Source organism: Lynx canadensis, chromosome D4 (genome assembly GCF_007474595.2).
Source record: "Lynx canadensis isolate LIC74 chromosome D4, mLynCan4.pri.v2, whole genome shotgun sequence".
Classification (NCBI taxonomy): Eukaryota; Metazoa; Chordata; class Mammalia; order Carnivora; family Felidae; genus Lynx; species Lynx canadensis.
The window spans coordinates 71,007,676-71,024,869 of record NC_044315.2 but is presented as its reverse complement, the minus strand read 5'-3'; the positions used below and the strand labels follow the sequence as shown (position 1 = coordinate 71,024,869).

The following is a 17,194-nucleotide window of genomic DNA, read 5'->3' as shown; positions in this document are numbered from 1 at the left end:
TGACTGCCCCCTTTCCTTCAAACATTTTATAGGCTTCGGGGAGAGAGGAAGGAGGAGAGGGGGAAGAAAAAGGGCGAGAGCGCGAGGGGTAGAGAGCGCGCGCCGTTCCTTGCGAGCCCCCGAGGCGCCGGAGCCCACCCGTAGTCCCCCGGCTGGGATCAGGGGGCGCCGAGGCTCCGGCCGCCGCCCCGCGCCCGCGCCGCGCACGCCCCTCGGCGAGCCGGGCGGCCGAGCGTCTCTCCGCGCCGGGGCCGACGCCCGCGCTCCGGGCCGGCCGCTCCGTCTCCAGCGCAATGTGGCCGCGCCTGGCCTTTTGTTGCTGGGGTCTGGCGCTCGTCTCGGGCTGGGCGACCTTTCAGCAGATGTCCCCGTCGCGCAATTTCAGCTTCCGCCTCTTCCCCGAGGCCGCGCCCGGGGCCCCGGGGCTGCTGCCCGCGCCGCCCGCGCCCGGCGAGGACGCGGCCGAGAGCAAAGTGGAGCGGCTGGGCCAGGCGTTCCGGCGGCGCGTGCGGCGGCTGCGGGAGCTCAGCGAGCGCCTGGAGCTCGTCTTCCTGGTGGACGAGTCGTCCAGCGTGGGCCAAGCCAACTTCCTCAGCGAGCTCAAGTTCGTCCGCAAGCTGCTTTCCGACTTCCCCGTGGTGCCCACCGCCACGCGCGTGGCCATCGTGACCTTCTCGTCCAAGAACAACGTGGTGCCGCGCGTCGATTACATCTCCCACCGCCGCGCGCACCAGCACAAGTGCGCGCTGCTCAGCCGCGAGATCCCGGCCATCACCTACCGTGGCGGCGGCACCTACACCAAGGGCGCCTTCCAGCAAGCCGCGGTAAGGCGCCCGCCCTCCCGGCTCCGGCCCTCGCCCCCGGCCCTGCCCACCCTTTGCTGCCCGCTCCCCTCCAACCCGGGGTTCAGCCTCGGGCGAGCCACAGCCTCCCCAGGTCAAGTTCCCGTGCACAAAATCAGAGTCATACCTAGCCTCCCATTGTTGGGGGGGTGGGGGTGGGGGGAGGTGGGAGTCCTCGGGGGGTCATGGATTTTAACCGCTCAGCGTGATGGCACGGAGTGGTCTTCTTTGAGGGAATGGTCTTCTTTGAGGGCCTTCTTAGGAAGGGATCCTTAAGATGCGGTTCGCATTCACACTTGTAAGGACAGACCATATCGGAGCTGAACAGGTGAGTGTGTTTTATGAAGTGTCTCTGAAGGTAAGACGTAGAATAAACGGAATAGTTTTTCAATTCCTTTTTATGTTATTTTATGCTTTTGCTACCCTTACGTGCCTTTCCTATTTTTACTCTGAGACCGTCACAGAGTTTTTAGCATCTGCAAGAGGAAGTCCGTTTTAGATGATGGAGTTTTACACCATTTAACTTTTTCTGATTACCAAGTGATACATATTCAGTTGAAGAAAATTTGTAACATATTGACATGCCTGACACATAATAGCAAGCCAGTGTTTGTGGAATGAATGAAACAGAAAGGAGGAAAAGGGGGGAGAAAAACTGTAAGGCCATCACCCTTACAAAACCACTGTTTACGTGTTGTTGGACAGTTGCCCAGTATGCACATTTGTGCACACTTTTCACCCAATTGATGCCTTGCTGTTTTGTAGCCTGCATTTTTCATGTTGTATCAAAATGATCTACTTTAGTATATTATGTATCTAATATAGGTATTAGATATCAACATTAGTTGTATAATATTCCATTGAATACATACACCATAATTTACCTGTCACCTATTATTGGACACTTAAGGTTTTTATCAACTAAATTATGGTAGACACAAATATTTGTGCACCCTTTTAACTACTTTAGGAAGCATTTCTATAGAGGTTCCTGAATTAAAGAACTTGAACATTTGTAAACTTCTTGATACGTATTATCCGATTCTCCCTTGGAGGATTGTCTCAATTTACATTCCCACCAGCAGAGTATCACAGCAGTTAGTTCGCCACATGGTCTCCAATAACATGTACTATTATTTTATTTTTTTTAATATACAATTTATTGTCAAATTGGTTTCCATACAACACCCAGTGCTCATCCCAACAGGTGCCCTCCTCAATACCCATCAGCCACCCTCCCTTCCCTCCCACCCCCCATCAACCCTCAGATTGTTCTCAGTTTTTAAGAGTCTTTTATGGTTTGGCTCCCTCCCTCTCTAACTTTTTAAATATCTTTGCCAATTTCACAGGTGAATAGAGGTATCATTTCAGCAAATTCAGAAACTAAAAAAGTTTTATTGAGGATGAACATTTTCCAGTATGTACTGGGCATTTGTGTTTTTCCTTTGATAATTACCTGGTCATAATTTTTGCCCATTTTGCAATGACAGTACATGTTTAGTTGTGTGTGTTTTTAATGATTTATAACAGCTCTTTATATAGTAAGAGTGGTGACTCTTTTTTGTATGTGCTGCAAATGTTTTTCCAGTTCACTGCCTTTTACTTGTCTTTATCGCGGTGTCATTAGATGGATGATTTAACTTTTTATATAATTCAAACCTATCAAACATTGTCCCTAAGATCCTGTATTTGCTTATACTCTTAGAATGGTCTTTTCATTTCCCAAGTTGGAGACATGGTTTTCCATTTAACAGTTTAATCCATCTGGACCTTATTTTAGTGTATGGCATGACAAAGATGTCTAATTTTATTTTTTAGTGAATAGTTAACAAGTTGTCCTCAAATGATTTGCTTAAAAGTCATCCATCCTTTTCAAGTTTAATTGAACATCACTTTTATCATATATTAAATCTTATGGGTATTTATCTTCTCCTGGCTTTCTATTAATTTTTACTGTATATTTATTATTTTTTAAACTTTGCAAAGGTGATTTAATTATTATAACTTTACAATATATTTAAATATATGGTAGTGCAAATTCTCCCTTTTTCTTATACTTCTAAAATCAATTTTTATGTATTTATTACTTAATATGAATTTTTAATTCATTTTCACATATTTCAAATGAAAGCACCCAGGATTTCCATTTCAATATGGAAAAATACTAGGTGGCCAGTTAGCTCAGTTGGTTAGAGTGTGGTGCTAATCAATATGGAAAAATACTGAACTAAGTTGTGAATTACTTATATTTTATAATAATAGTCCCCCCAAGTCAAAAATATGGTATGTCCATACATAACCAGTTCTTCTTATATTGTTCAGTAAAGTTGTAGATTTCTAATAAGTCCTACATCTAGTTCCAAATTTAGATCTAAATATATTCTATTCAATATTGCTACCATGAATAACACCTTGTCAAATTAAATTTTAAAGAATTATTCTTGATGTACAGAAACGTTATTGGTTTTCTGAATATATCTTCTGTATCTGGATTCTTGTCGAAGTTTCTTTGATTCATTTTTTTCTTTTTAAATATATTTTATTTACTGATGATAAATAGTTATTATTATAACCAGAAAATAAAATAATCAGACAAACTTTCTGTAAATACATTGTAACATTATGACACACAGCCTTCTTGGCTTTGCAGTTATCTAGGTAACAGGGATGATTTTGTGCATGTATAAACAGTGTTTGCCCCCAAAAGATCATGTTGTATGTTCCCTTTTGTAACTTGACGTTCTATTCCACCATATTTTCAGTTTTCTTTCCATAAAAAGAAATATACTTTTGGGGCACACAGGTGCCTCAGTCGGTTAAGCATCTGACTTCAGCTCAGGTCACGATCTCCCAGTTTGTGAGTTCAAGCCCCTCGTCAGGCTCTGTGCTGACAGCTCAGAGCCTGGAGCCTGCTTCGGATTCTGTGTCTCCCTCTCTCTCTGCCCTTTCCCTGCTCGCACTCTCTCTCTCTCTCTCTCAAAAATATATAAACATTAAAAAATAAAAATAAAAAAAGAAATATGCTATATCATTTTCATTGTCGCTTAGTATTCCACTGTAGAACATGCCTTTGTTTTTACCACATAAATACCTATTATTATATATTTAGGCTGTTAAAAAGAACACTGTGTTACTAAATTTTTGCTCATTTTTTTAAAGTTTACTTATTTTTCGACAGAGCATGAGTGCATGAGCAGGGTGAGGGGCAGAGAGAAAGGGAGAGAGAGAATCTCAACCAGGCTCCACTCTTAGCACAGAGCCCAGCGTGGGGCTAGAACTCACAAACTGTGAGATTGTGATCTGAACCGAAATCAAGAGTTGGACACCTAACCGACTAAACTGTTCCGGTGTCCCGAGCGTGCCCATCTTTTAAGGCCTTTGGTACATGTGCCAAGTTTCCCTGCAGAAAATCGGTACCAAATTACACAGCTATGTGCAGTTATCTGGATCGGTACCTAGGCTGCAGCCAACATAGGTTAATGTCATTTGAACACGCCCGCCCTCTGCCCCACTTTCTACGTGAAAAATGGAATCCCATTTTGACTTGCATTTCCTTATTAGTGAGGCCGAACACTTTGTTCATATATGATTTGCCGTATATAGTTCTTCTTTTCTGAATATCCATTAAAATATTTTGGGACTGTTACCTATTTTTTATTTGAGGATGGGTCTTATTGATTTGCAAATGCTCTTTGCATCGTAATGGTATTAACCCTCCTGCTGCTAAGTATGAGGCAAATAGTTTTTCTCAGTGTTTCACTTGCCTTCTAAATCTGTCACTGAACTTATTTTTCTTTTTATTTGTGCTCTTTTCATTTCCTGTGATGTTTCAAAAGCTTTTGCCTCTAAGAGATGAAATAACTCCTTAAAGATGCTCTCTTTTTATTGAAGTTGTTTCATCAGTCAGGGTTCAGTTTTGCATATCCAGTCCTCTGTTGGCCTCCACTCCAAGTACTCATGAGGTCCTAAGGCTGGCCTTATTCCTGATGTCACCACCCACGCCATCAGAGAAGAACCCTGCTGCATCAGGGAAAAACTTGCCATATACCCGTTCCTCTGTTTAGCTTGGCCAGGTTGGCTTGGGGCCCCTGAGTACGTTGATCCAAAGCAGTTATATGGGTAATGAATCGAGTACACACTGCTTGCCTCCAGACCTACTCTGTCTTCAGCTTTCTCCTTCCAAATACTACATCCTGTCTTGGAAAATGAACTTGCCAACAAGGTTCCCAGTGCCTTAATTCAGCCTAGATCCATTTGTAATTAACAAGCAGAGACTTTTCAAAAGTTTTTGTTAACTCAGCTTCCCCTTGATTTTATTTTTCTTTTCTCATTTTGATTGGGTTATGAGAAGGTACAGGAGAGGGTCAGCTGGACTCCGTCCCTGTCTAACCTGGAGACTTACATGTCTTTACTGTAACCTTTCCAAATCCCTGATGAGCATTCTTAGGTGTAATTACGTATGCCGTTTGGAGAAAATTGATTAGAAGGTGACTGATGTTTGAAAATGACATTAGTAGAGGTTTGAATATGGATTCATTGCACGGGGATCAGGGAGGCATATTTCATTGGGGAATTAGTTTGAAAATGGTTAGCTCTGTCGTTTGGGTTTGGATATGAAACTTAATACATTTCATCATGGAAATGAGACAGTTCATCAGATTCCCATGTGTGTGCACAGTGGTATTACTGGAACTGATTGTGTTTATGATCTGGGAAATTGAAAATCACAGGGGCAGTTCTGAGGTTGTTAATTACTTTCCCCAGAAAAATTAGTTTTTCAAACGTTTCCACTTGTAACTGAATGTCCACACAATGATACACAGACACAAACACAGGCAGACAAATACACAGACACATAAACGTAGATATAGGATGTGCCTGTAAGCACACAGCTACCCCTCACAATTCATACTCCTTACTCCTCCTCTGTAAAAATCTCAAGATACGGAATCTCTTCTGCCAACGCAAAATTTGCTGTTACATTTCAGCACATATGACTTTTTGACTAAACAAAAAGATAACAGTGGGCTTCATTTTTTATTTGGTATCAGAATTGGACAGCTTAATGGAAAGTATATGTGTGGACCCTTATCACACTTTATTTCAAAGAGTAAACCGCAACGTAGACCTTTTCTTTTTAGACACCATCTCCCGGCACTCATCAAAGAGTACAGGACTAAAGCAGTGAAATCTACTTAGCACAGATCCTTCCAGAAGCACAACCAAGAGAATGGGGGTAAAATTTAGCACCTTGAACTGAATTATGTGAAAACCTTTTACAAAATAAACAGAAATCTCTTCGGATTTTCCTTTTCAAGGAGTGACAATTTCATAATGACTTTTCTTCTTAGTTTTTCTCCCCACCACGTACTTCTTATAAATTGCCTTTCCTAAACTGCATATTTTGGATCAACCCCACTATGAATGCAAAGCTCTCCACCTCTTCAGCATTTCAAGTCATAATAAAATCTCCTCATTCCTACTTCACTTTTGCTAAGTATCTCTTTTTTTTTAATTTTTTTTAAAATTTTTTTTAACTTTTTTTTTTTTTTTTTTTTTTTGACAGGGAGAGACAGAGCATGAACAGGGGAGGGTCAGAGAGAGGGAGACACAGAATCCGAAACAGGCTCCAGGCTCCGAGCGGTCGGCACAGAGCCCGACGCGGGGCTCGAACTCACGGACCGCGAGATCATGACCTGAGCCGAAGTCGGCCGCTTAACCGACTGAGCCACCCAGGCGCCCCACTAAGTATCTCTTAAACAAATAGCATGAAGCTTCCTTTGAAAAAAATTTCTGCTTTCCCCATTGTTTCAGAGTTCCAGAAAGAGGATCCTTTGGTGGGGAATGTGCTGTCTCACCAAAAATTCCAGCTTGAGATGGCCAGAAGACTGGGAATGGATGGGGGCAGCCCTTCCTAGCTGTAGGCAAAGAGCATCATTGCTATATGTCCACAGTAGTACACATTCACACTGTTACCAGGACACGAATCTGCTTTGTCAGCCTCATGGGAAGAAAGGATCTGCTTTTACATTTTCTAATAAGATCTGGAGATGTGTGAGATGGCCCTAGATTAAAACCCTGATGAATAAAATTAAGGCCATTTTGTTTTCAGACAATAAGCTGATAATAGCCATTGGGCATTTCCCAGCAGTCTTTCTGGTGGCCCAACTGCTGAAGGAATAAGGAAGGTTTGAATTTTCCTTTCCTTTGGGAAAATGCGGGGGCAGCCATACAATCTGCAGTAGATTCAGCTGTTCCAAACTGAGAGCATGATTTAGATGTCAAGAGTTGCTCACTGATGCAAAAGCTAAGTTCTTTTTCGATCCTGAGAAGATCTATTTCTAAATGTACTTCTGGAAATGTTCTCTCTTTTGTGCTGCTTAAACTTTTCAACAGTTCTCCTATTGCCTTGGTCTTCTATAGGAACTTTAGCAGCATGAAAGAATGAATGAATGAATGAATGAATGAATGAAATGAGTCCTCAGTGCATAAAATAGATCCAGACCTCATGTATATTTCCCAGGCAAAGATGGTTCCAGAATTGTTCATTTGAAGAGAGAGAGCAAATAATTCTCAAATATCGATTGCATCCAAAGTTCTTAATTCCCCACTTGCATATATTTTATTTATCCTTTTGCTTTTCCCAGCATACAGGACACTGTATTATTATTATAGGTATGCAATGAGAATGTACACCTCCTGCTTCTGTTAAAGACACTTACCATTATTGGCTGCCAGTATTACGTTATGCTTGGCTGAAATGCATCTTGAGAACTCTTGGTCAAAGGCTTGAATGCCTAGACACAGAGAAAGGTTAGACTGTTCTGTCCTACTTCATTTCTGTGGTCAAAGGATAGGAAAGTCCCTCCCACCCCCTACTCCCTGCCATGTCCTCCTGGTACAAACGTGCTAAGAGACGATCTCTCTTAATAGTGGCCATGGGGGCACCTGAGTGGCTCAGTTGCTAAAGTGTCCGACTTCCGTTGAGACCATGATCTGAGGGTTGGTGAGTCAGAACCCTGCATCAGGCTCTGTGCTGACAGTATGGAGCCCACTTCTGATCCTCTGTTCCCCCTGCCCCAATTTGTGCATGCACACACTCTCTCTCTGAAAAATAATTAAACCTTAAAAAATTTAAAAAAAAATAGTGGCCATGAAATTATTAAATGCATCATTCTTGACCAAATATACCTTTAATTTGTAAAGTGATTTATAATTTACAAAGAGCTTTCATATTATGATTTTACAGTCAGTTTTACAGATTTACAGGAACGGCATCAGATTCTAGAAGTCAGGTAACTAAATGCTAATCACAAAGCTAAGTAAACGCCACAGACAGAGTCAATCCAGCCTTCTGACTTGTCATCTTGTCTTTTTCCTTGTGTCCCCTGCCATTTCCCACATTTTACTGTGTTACTGCCATGTCCTGAGTTATATCAAAAGCTAGGGAGAAGTGGAAGATTCCATTTCTGAAGCTGAAGTGTTACATAAGATATAAAGCCAAACGTGTTAACCCAGAAGACATAAACCATGGCTTTCAGGCCTTTTCATTCTGTGGGTGCATTTCAGTTGGAGATATGTGTATATGTTCATGTTTGTGTGTGTTCAAATATCCATTTCTCTCTCTATATAGTATACATACAATACATTTTCTAACTTGAGCAGAAATTTTAAAATCAGAAAATAGCATTTTGTAAAAAATCTGACTTTCTGGCCCCCCTTTAACAAATTGTAGTATGTAGCAATCCTGGGTGTGATCTGTCTCAATTCATCAGAGACCTGGCACAGGGAATTTCATTTCATGGTCCTTGATTGCTCTTCCATGGTCTAACATAGACTAATCCTTGGCAGAGCCTGAAATGGCCTAGTCCCTTCTAATTTATCTTCTGAGCTTCCTTTTTTAACCAGTGAATTAGCTAGGAGTAGGTTTAGCTGGATGTAACTGAAAAATCTCCAGTACTACTAGCTTAAACCCAATAAACATTTATTTCTCTCTCGAATTGTTTTAAGTAGAAAATTCTAGTATGGCAAGTCTGTGATGTCTTCTGGGATCTGGAGTCTTTCCTTTGGGCTCTCTGCTCTGTCATCTTCAGGGCACCTCAGTGGTCCAAGATGGATGCTGGAGCGCTTACTAAGACATCAGGGGCTTACTCCAGACTCCAGGAAGGAGGACAGAGCAAAGAGAGTTACACCATTCTTTAAGGAGACTCTGAGAATGCGCACAACACTTCCTCGTAGGTCTCATTTGGAACAACTCGGGTTCATATCCATCCTTGGGGAGGGAGGAGAGAGTGGATGCTGAGGAAGTTATAAGCAGTCTTTGCCACACCAGTGTGTCAGGGAGAGCTTGTGTCTAACTGGGGAAATTTTGGAAATCCCACCTCATTTCTTCCTTAGTGGCACTGGCCTGATTCAGCTCAAGATGGGAGAGTCAGGCCTCGCCTAACTTATTCCTTGTACTAGATTCCACTTCTTTTAGTAAAAACTATCAATGTTCCAGAGCAATCCATTTAAATTTTGGCATCGAAAGCTACTTATGTAATTTTCCCAGGAGCCAGAAGCTTCTAAATAATATGGCATTAACTCCCAAATAAAATACTGTACTGAAAGTGATGGGGGAAGATGCACACAATAAAATAAAATTAATATTTTAATTTTAATATTTTGTCATTAATTAAGTAAACCCAAATGAACACTTCTCAGGAAAACATGGTACTTCTTTGGCTTTTCTTAGAGTAAGCTGTCAGGTTAAGAGAATCTTACATTAAAAGGAATGTCCTGTTCTGTATTATGGCTGCCTTTCCCATAGATTTTTTGAGACTGTTCTCTAAAGCTCCCCAGGCCATATGAAAAGTGGGTTTCTGGCATAGACTCTGCTTATATCCAGTAACCTGCTATGATTTGGAGGCCAAATGTGGATAGGAAAAACTCTGTGAGAGTTGACGATGTATGTTCAATGTTGCTACAGCTCTTCACATGAGATGAGCCATAGTGCAAATGAAATCTGCAACACATTAGTAGGTAATTTTCTTATCAATATTCATAAAAAGATTTTTATAGCATGTATCTCCTTTGTTATCAGTCCTTCTCATGAGGTCATTCAGGCAGTTCCTATTTTATTTTGTAGTGTTAAACAGTAAGGAGTTTTCAAATTCAGAGCATATAGTTCTTTCATAGACGGAGTAAACTTGAAAGCTATAAACGTGAGGACAGGTTCTCATTACTGTATATGTCGAAATAGTGATAGTTACCTTGTTTCACGAGAATAGATATAATTCAAAACTAAGGGGGAAATAACTTCCCACAATATTGATAGAAATATTTTAAAGAAAGTTCTTAGCAGGAGCTATTACATGATTGAATCATTTGCTAAGTAAGGTTACTTAGTAAACTTAGTCATTTAATTAGTAAAGTCCAAGTTGGATGTTTTTTCCAGTTGTAAGTTGTTGCTAGAGCATATAAAATATACTTTGCGATACGTGCATTTGATGCACTATTTTCTTAATTCCTGCTGAACCATTCCTGATAACCTTCATTATTTTAACGTCCGTCCTGTAGCACCTGGTTATAGGACGTACTAGCCGCCGATGCAAAATGTAGTTTTTATTTTTTACTTTCAAATATGATATTTAAAATGCATATACATTTATGTGGTTAAAATACATATGCTTCATTTTCTCAGGTATGAACTCTTTCAAATTTTCACTAGTTCCTCTAGTTCCACAAACTCAGCGTGCATCAATGCTTCCTTATACGTATTAGAGTAAGGGTCTCTTCCCTCAGCCAAGGAAGACCTCCCACCAAGTATTTCCCCTTCTTTCTTACATCTTCAAGATCTTCCTCCCAATGGAGAGCATTCACAATACATCTGTGTGTTTAAAACATGGTAGCATGTTTCCAGAGCAGTAGGATAAATTGTCAGTATGTTTACAGGTCTTCAAAGTAAATATCTTAAAACTAAGTAATTACCAGTCAAGGAGTTTCTTAGAAAATAATAACCCAAGACATAGTGAAAGATTCCTCTAAATGGATATTCATCCCAGCATTACTTGGAATAGGGAAAATTTAGAAACAGTTTGGCTGTGGTTTGGGAAGGCTCAGTAAATTATACTTTTCTTCACCTCTCTTGAGTTCTAAATCAATTGCATTACAATGCAACGGAAAAGGCAGGTGGAGAATCAAACATGTCCTTGTCTCCTGCTAATGGTGAATGTGGCTTAGGTGCACAGCTTTCTAATACTGAATCTTGAAATTAGATTGACTTGCCTCCCCAGGAAAGACAGTTCTGGGCACATGGGAGCTTGCCCCTGTAAAACCTAGCTGTTTCCTGGCAGCCAGAGGCCAAAGAGAAGGGGGCAGAGAGGGGCTGGGGAAACCCTCTTCCTCAGGAGAAGAGTGAGAAGTGGTGTGTGTGTGTGGGGGGGGGGGGGCAGAGGGTAACTGTAATGGCTGCCACCCCACACAGAAACTGGAGGCAGCAACCACCAAGTTCCCACAACTCGAGACAATTTAATCAAATATCCTATCCACAGTGAAATGTCTCATAGTCAATAAAATCACATTTTGAAAACTACCTAATGATGTAATACATTGGCCAAATAGCATATTAAATGAGCTGGAACTCTGTGTGTGTATTTAGCATCAGTATATAGAACTGCATTTATAACATAGAAAAAAAAAACTGGGAAGAAAAATTTTTAAATGTTAACAGTAGTTATCTATAGGAATTATATTATTTCTACTGCCTTTGAAAAAGTAGTTACAATGAACATGTATTATATAACAGGAAGTGAAATCTCAATGTCTACCTGGGCACAGGTGATTGAAGACGTACCTTGGGGGCATTGGAGGCATAGCCTGAAGGGATCGGTCTCAAGTATGAAAGTCCTTTTATGGCTCAGCTTTTCTCTTAAATATTCAGGAGAATATGGTGTTCTATCCCGCAGCATAGCTCTGCCTTATGAAATGAAAGGCGCTTTAGCTAATTATCAAGAAACTAAAATGGTATAATTCTAGTCTTATTTTCGCCTGATGCCAAGTACTGTAGCACTGAGTCTGTTAGGGCTGGAGAATCATACTGGGTTGAAAGCACTGACCCTTCAGACGCTGTCACCCCACCCCAGCTGTCCTTCTCCTCCCTCCTGGTGCCACACTGGCTCTTGAGAACCCAGATTCCCACACAACTGTGCACACAGATGACAGTGGTTTTTTCACTGCTTGGCAAGCTGCCTTCAGTTATTCGCTGAGGAGATGAGCCCGGACAGCTGGCCATGAGGTGACACAGCGCAGGGTGTTGAGGCTGCGGATGGTGGAAATAACTGCCTCCATCACCTCTCTGAGAGGTCGGGAGAATGTGGCCTTCCTCTGTCTTGTCACACACCGGGAGGGACGCTGTGCCCACTGCTCTGTCAGCATCTCTCATCCTTACTGGTAATGCTCATCAAAGAACATTCTCAGGGAAGAAAGCCTGTAACCCTCTAATGTTATCACATGTAAATGAAATGGTTGCCTCAAAGGACCCGTTTCCCACAATTCATTCTCTTTCCGTAGCTCTCACGCTTCATTTTTTATTGTGAGGTTTTTTTTTTGTTTTTTTTTTTTTTTTTTTTTCCTGTGCAGTAAAAGACCGTCTGTGTGCCTGCTGTTGTTGATGGAGAACATTCAGGCACATTCAGAGGTGTTGTTTGATAGTGTATTTTGATCCTGGCATTTCTTTCAACTTGGCTTACATATTTTGACCTACGCCAGTTGAATCATATCTGCAAGTAAAGCCTCATCATTTTAATCCTGTTTTATAGGCTTCACCTTTCCAATTGAACCTGAAATTCACTCTGAAAGAAGCGAAGCAATTTTTGTTTATGTTTTTCACATTACTCTTTCTAGCCAAGATTGCTCTTTTTTAGTCACAATTTCCTTCAAAATATGTGTGCTTGGCTTTTAAATGGCACTTCAAAAGTCATCATTTGAGACTGTTGTTGTTGGACTTTTTCTAGCAATAAAGATACCAAAGTTTAGGCTTTGTGCATCTGGTCAGTAGTAAAAATCTGTGTTTTAAATACTCATCTGCAACAGGATGTTATGTGGGACTCTCTGTTGCCCCAGATTTTGCACCAGGACCCACGGCTTAAACGAAAGAACACTGAGCATTCCACATTTTAGAGCCACCAATAACCGAAAGTGATTTATTCGCTCAGAGTTCACAGACTGTGCAGCACAGACCCTATAAACTCAGTCCCCCTCACCTCCTGCCCAGCATCCGACTCTAGTCTGTACCACCGGACAGAGAATTTGGGAGCAAGAGATAAACAGTGAAATAGAGCAGCCATTGGGACCCTGGGGGAGAGCAGCGTTCGTACTGAAAGCAGATCTCTTCTGTCCTTTGTGCAGTTCTTTCCTTTCCAGCAACTTAGCAAAGAAGAGACCGGCATTCTATATACTGGTTGGAAATGTCCTTGGGCAGAAGCTTTCATTTGTCCCCGTGCCTGTGTAATGGAGAAGAAGCAAGCCAGAGACAACGGCCAATGTCTCAGTTTTGGGTTTGCCAGAAGCAGAACCTGAGATGAGGATTCAAGTGCCAGTTGTTTGTTTGGGAGGTGATCCTAACTAAACACTAAGGACATGGGACAGGGAAGGGAACCAACAGCAGAAAAGCTAAGAGTGGTTAACTGTACCAGGGGTGGGGGGCACTGTAGAGTTCAGGCTTTAGAATGACCACACCTGAGAGGGATCTGTGGCATTTATAGACCTAGTCTCAACCGTCGCTGTCGAGATTTGCTCTCTGGAGGGCGTCAATTCTCTGTCATTGTCACCTCCCCTGTGAGTGGGCAGAGTGGTCTCCAGGCACCAAAACAAGCCCGCAGATGAAGAGATACAGATGCTGGCAGTTGGAAGTCTGAGATATGGGAACAGGGAGGGATGGACAAGGTCCGCTGCTGCAGGCAGAAAGGGGGCTCAGAGGAACGGCCTGCCCTAGTAGCACTTTGTAAAGCCAAGAGGTGTGACTTTTCCACGGGTGAAGGACAACCACAGAAAGTATCTGGAATCAAGTCACTTGGTTGCCCATTAAGCAAGACATCTCCAGTAGTAAGTTGTGGAGTGCTCTCCTGGGAGCTGGATCTGAGTAAAGGTGCAGAGGTCTCCAAAGCACAGAGCATCTGGTGGTCCACAAACCCAGAAAGCGCCAACACCTTTTTCTTTATTTCTTTTCACATTTTGCTCTTTCGAAATTTCCATTTTCTCCTACACCTTCAAGGCATAAGACCCATTATCAGAATTTACTAGGCAGAGATTGATGAAGTCCCAGCAACAGAGAACCTTGCAGGGATTTGCAGAGTAATCTGCATTCACTCATTTGACATGTTCCCAAAATGTGGAAAAACACTGTAAGGACGTATCTGATTAAGGAAATTACAGGGAAGTGTGGCAAATAGCACTTGTTGTGTGATGCCTGTCTCCCCTCTACTTGTGGAGGACAAAAATTACATCTAACGTGATTTTCATCTATGCTCCAGGACCTAGCGAGTGATATTCATTATAACCCTGGTGTTCCGGAAAAGACATACCTTCGTCTGTTTAGCATTTTAAATTTTAGTATATCAAGGGTAGTACTGTGCTCTGATATCAAACTAAAATGAGGATAGTTAGGACATCTTCTCAGAGGATTTAGGGGATGCTTGAGTTTTGAAATGATGGATTATAATAATTTTAGCAAATTTACCCTTCAGACCACTTTCCCAAGGGAGCGACATAAACTGTTGAATAGAATCTCAGGCAAGTGTGAATCCCTACCTCCCCGCCCGCACACCCACACTAAATCTGATCAAGGGGGGCAAACCCCATAGCACCTCTGTGGAGAACTCAATGCCATGAGTTCAGAAGGGAATCTGCAGGCCTCTGCGTTGTGAATTCACATCCTCCCTCCGTGTCGATGTCCACACTGCACTTTACCAACCTTGCAGTATCATCCTCAGTAACTGCAAAAGTCAGGTTATTATTTTTTCTGGTCTTCTGCCCAAAGCATTATCACCTTCTTCTTGGCTCAGGTAGGGTTGGTCTTTGGTTACAGAATAATAATTCTCCTAAATCCCCTGACCCACTTTGTCAGCTCCTACAAATACGATTACTTGTTTTCATTCACAGCTTTGAACAAAATGTTGGTTCCATTGTATGGTTTATCTGTTTGACAGACATCCCAGCAATGTGCTAGCAGTTTCTTTCACTCATCATGATAATGGTGATGAGTAACCAATCAGTGCTTATCAGGTACCATGCTAAGTACTTTCCCTGTATGAATTCATTAAATCCTCACAACAGAAAAATCTCCCCCTGTAGGCTAATATTATTATCCCCTAAGTACAGATGAGGAAACTGAGGCACAGAGAATGTAAGTAACTTGACCAAAGTTATACTGCTAGTAAGTCCAGGTATTAGAATACACATCTGGGCAGTCGGAGCCAAGGTCTAAGTTCTTTGATCTGCTCTACAGTTTTTTTAGATTCTATACTGTTTATTTCTGCTCTGATCTTTATTATTTCTCTTCTTCTGCTGGGTTTAGGCTGCCTTTGCTGTTCTGCTTCTATTTCCTTTAGGTGTGCTGTTAGATTTCGTATTTGGGATTTTTCTTGTTTCTTGAGATAGGCCTGGATGGCAATGTATTTTCCTCTCAGGGCTGCCTTCACTGCGTCCCAAAGCGTTTGGATTGTTGTATTTTCATTTTCGTTTGTTTCCATATATTTTTTAATTTCTTCTCTAATTGCCTGGTTGACCCACTCATTCTTTAGTAGGGTGTTCTTTAACCTCCATGCTTTTGGAGGTTTTCCAACCAAGGTCTAAGTTCTTAACCACCGTGTAGTACTACCCTGTGCTGTACTGTCAGAAGATCTAGTAGGTACAAGGCCCCCGGATACATACTTATCGTTGAAGTTCATTGCGAAGACACGAGGCAGGGAGGGCAGCCATGACGGGCCCTAGGTATATGGGTGACAGAGCAGAAGGCCACATGGAGCAGATGCAGGACCAAGAGGAGTGAGCATTTGGAGACTGTCATTTGAATGGATGCTCTCTCACTATCTGGTAGTCCCAAGTGATCACCTTGACCCCCCACCCCTCTGACCCCCCTTCAGCCCAGGGAATTGCCTCTCATGTGCCATTTGTATACAGTGTACTTTGATTGGCTAGCACCTCCCGTTTTGTGTGCCTTAACTGATGTGTCTACCAACCATTGCACAGACCAAGGAAGTGAAAGATCATCTTCTATTTGCAGCACATCTGTGTCTGTCCTCTTCAATTATCTAGTTTCCTGAATGAATTCTTAGGTTTCTGTAATCCATGGTCATGACGTACTCAACCTCACACTCTCCATTAAACTAAAAATATGACTCAAAGAGAATTCATGTTTCCAATCCTAGGTGCATCTAGTCCCTTTCTCAAATTACCATACAGCCTAAACTTAAGTTTATAAATGTTTATGCCAAACCTCCATATAAAATTTGGTCTTCCAACTAAATTCCGTATGTCCCAATCTGGGATACACAGTGTTCCCCCCCTGCATCATAATATTCCTTGTTTGTTTGTGTGTTTGTTTGTTTGTTTGTTTCCATACGCCATCCCGTTTCACAAAAGAAAAAAAAAAAATCTCCCTTATGACTCTTCTAGTAGTTTCTTCAGGTAGAAAGAATGCTCACTTTAGCAATCAGCTCCATGATCATCAGTGTTTAGAAAAATCTTTTTTCAAACCCTTTAGGTAATGAACTAGACTTACTTATGTATCCAGTGCATATTTAGGGAAAACTGTCACTGTTGTAAGTGTAAGCATGTGATTAAATGATAAGAGTTGGCTAAAATTAAATTATAAGAGTTGGTGCCTGGTTGGCTCAGTTGGTTAAGCGTCCACCTTCAGCTCAGGTCACGATCTCACAGTTTATGAGTTTGAGCCCTGCATTGGGCTCTGTGCTGACAGCTCAGAGCCTAGAGACTGCTTCAGATTCTGTGTCTCCCTCCCTTTTCTGCCCCTCCCCTGCTTGCACTTTCTCTCTCTCTCTCTCTCTCTCTCTCTCTCTCTCGGTCTCAAAAACATTAAAAAAAGAAGTTGGCTAATCCACCAGAGTATATTTTTCTCAAAGTAATTTTAAAAGTCAACATCTTTTGGGGCACCTGGGTGGCTCAGCAGGTTAATTGTCTGACTCTTGATTTCAGCTCAGGTCATAATCTCACGGTTCCTGAGATTGAGCCCCATGTCAGACTCTGTGCCAACAGCACAAAACCTGCTTGGGATTCTCTCTCTCCCTCTCAATCTGTCCTCATGCCCCTCAGAATAAATAAATAAACTTTAAAAAGTAAAAGTCCACACCTTT

General features: G+C 41.9%; 1 protein-coding gene across 1 annotated transcript in view; it reads left to right on the top strand.

The window, feature by feature from the left end:
- The first annotated feature begins 293 nt into the window (after positions 1 to 293).
- SVEP1 (sushi, von Willebrand factor type A, EGF and pentraxin domain containing 1) overlaps positions 294 to 17,194 on the top strand; it is a 196,835-nt gene continuing 179,934 nt past the window's right edge. Inside the window, 1 exon segment of the mRNA XM_030293777.1 lies at positions 294 to 824. Coding sequence (XP_030149637.1) covers positions 294 to 824 — 531 coding nt within the window.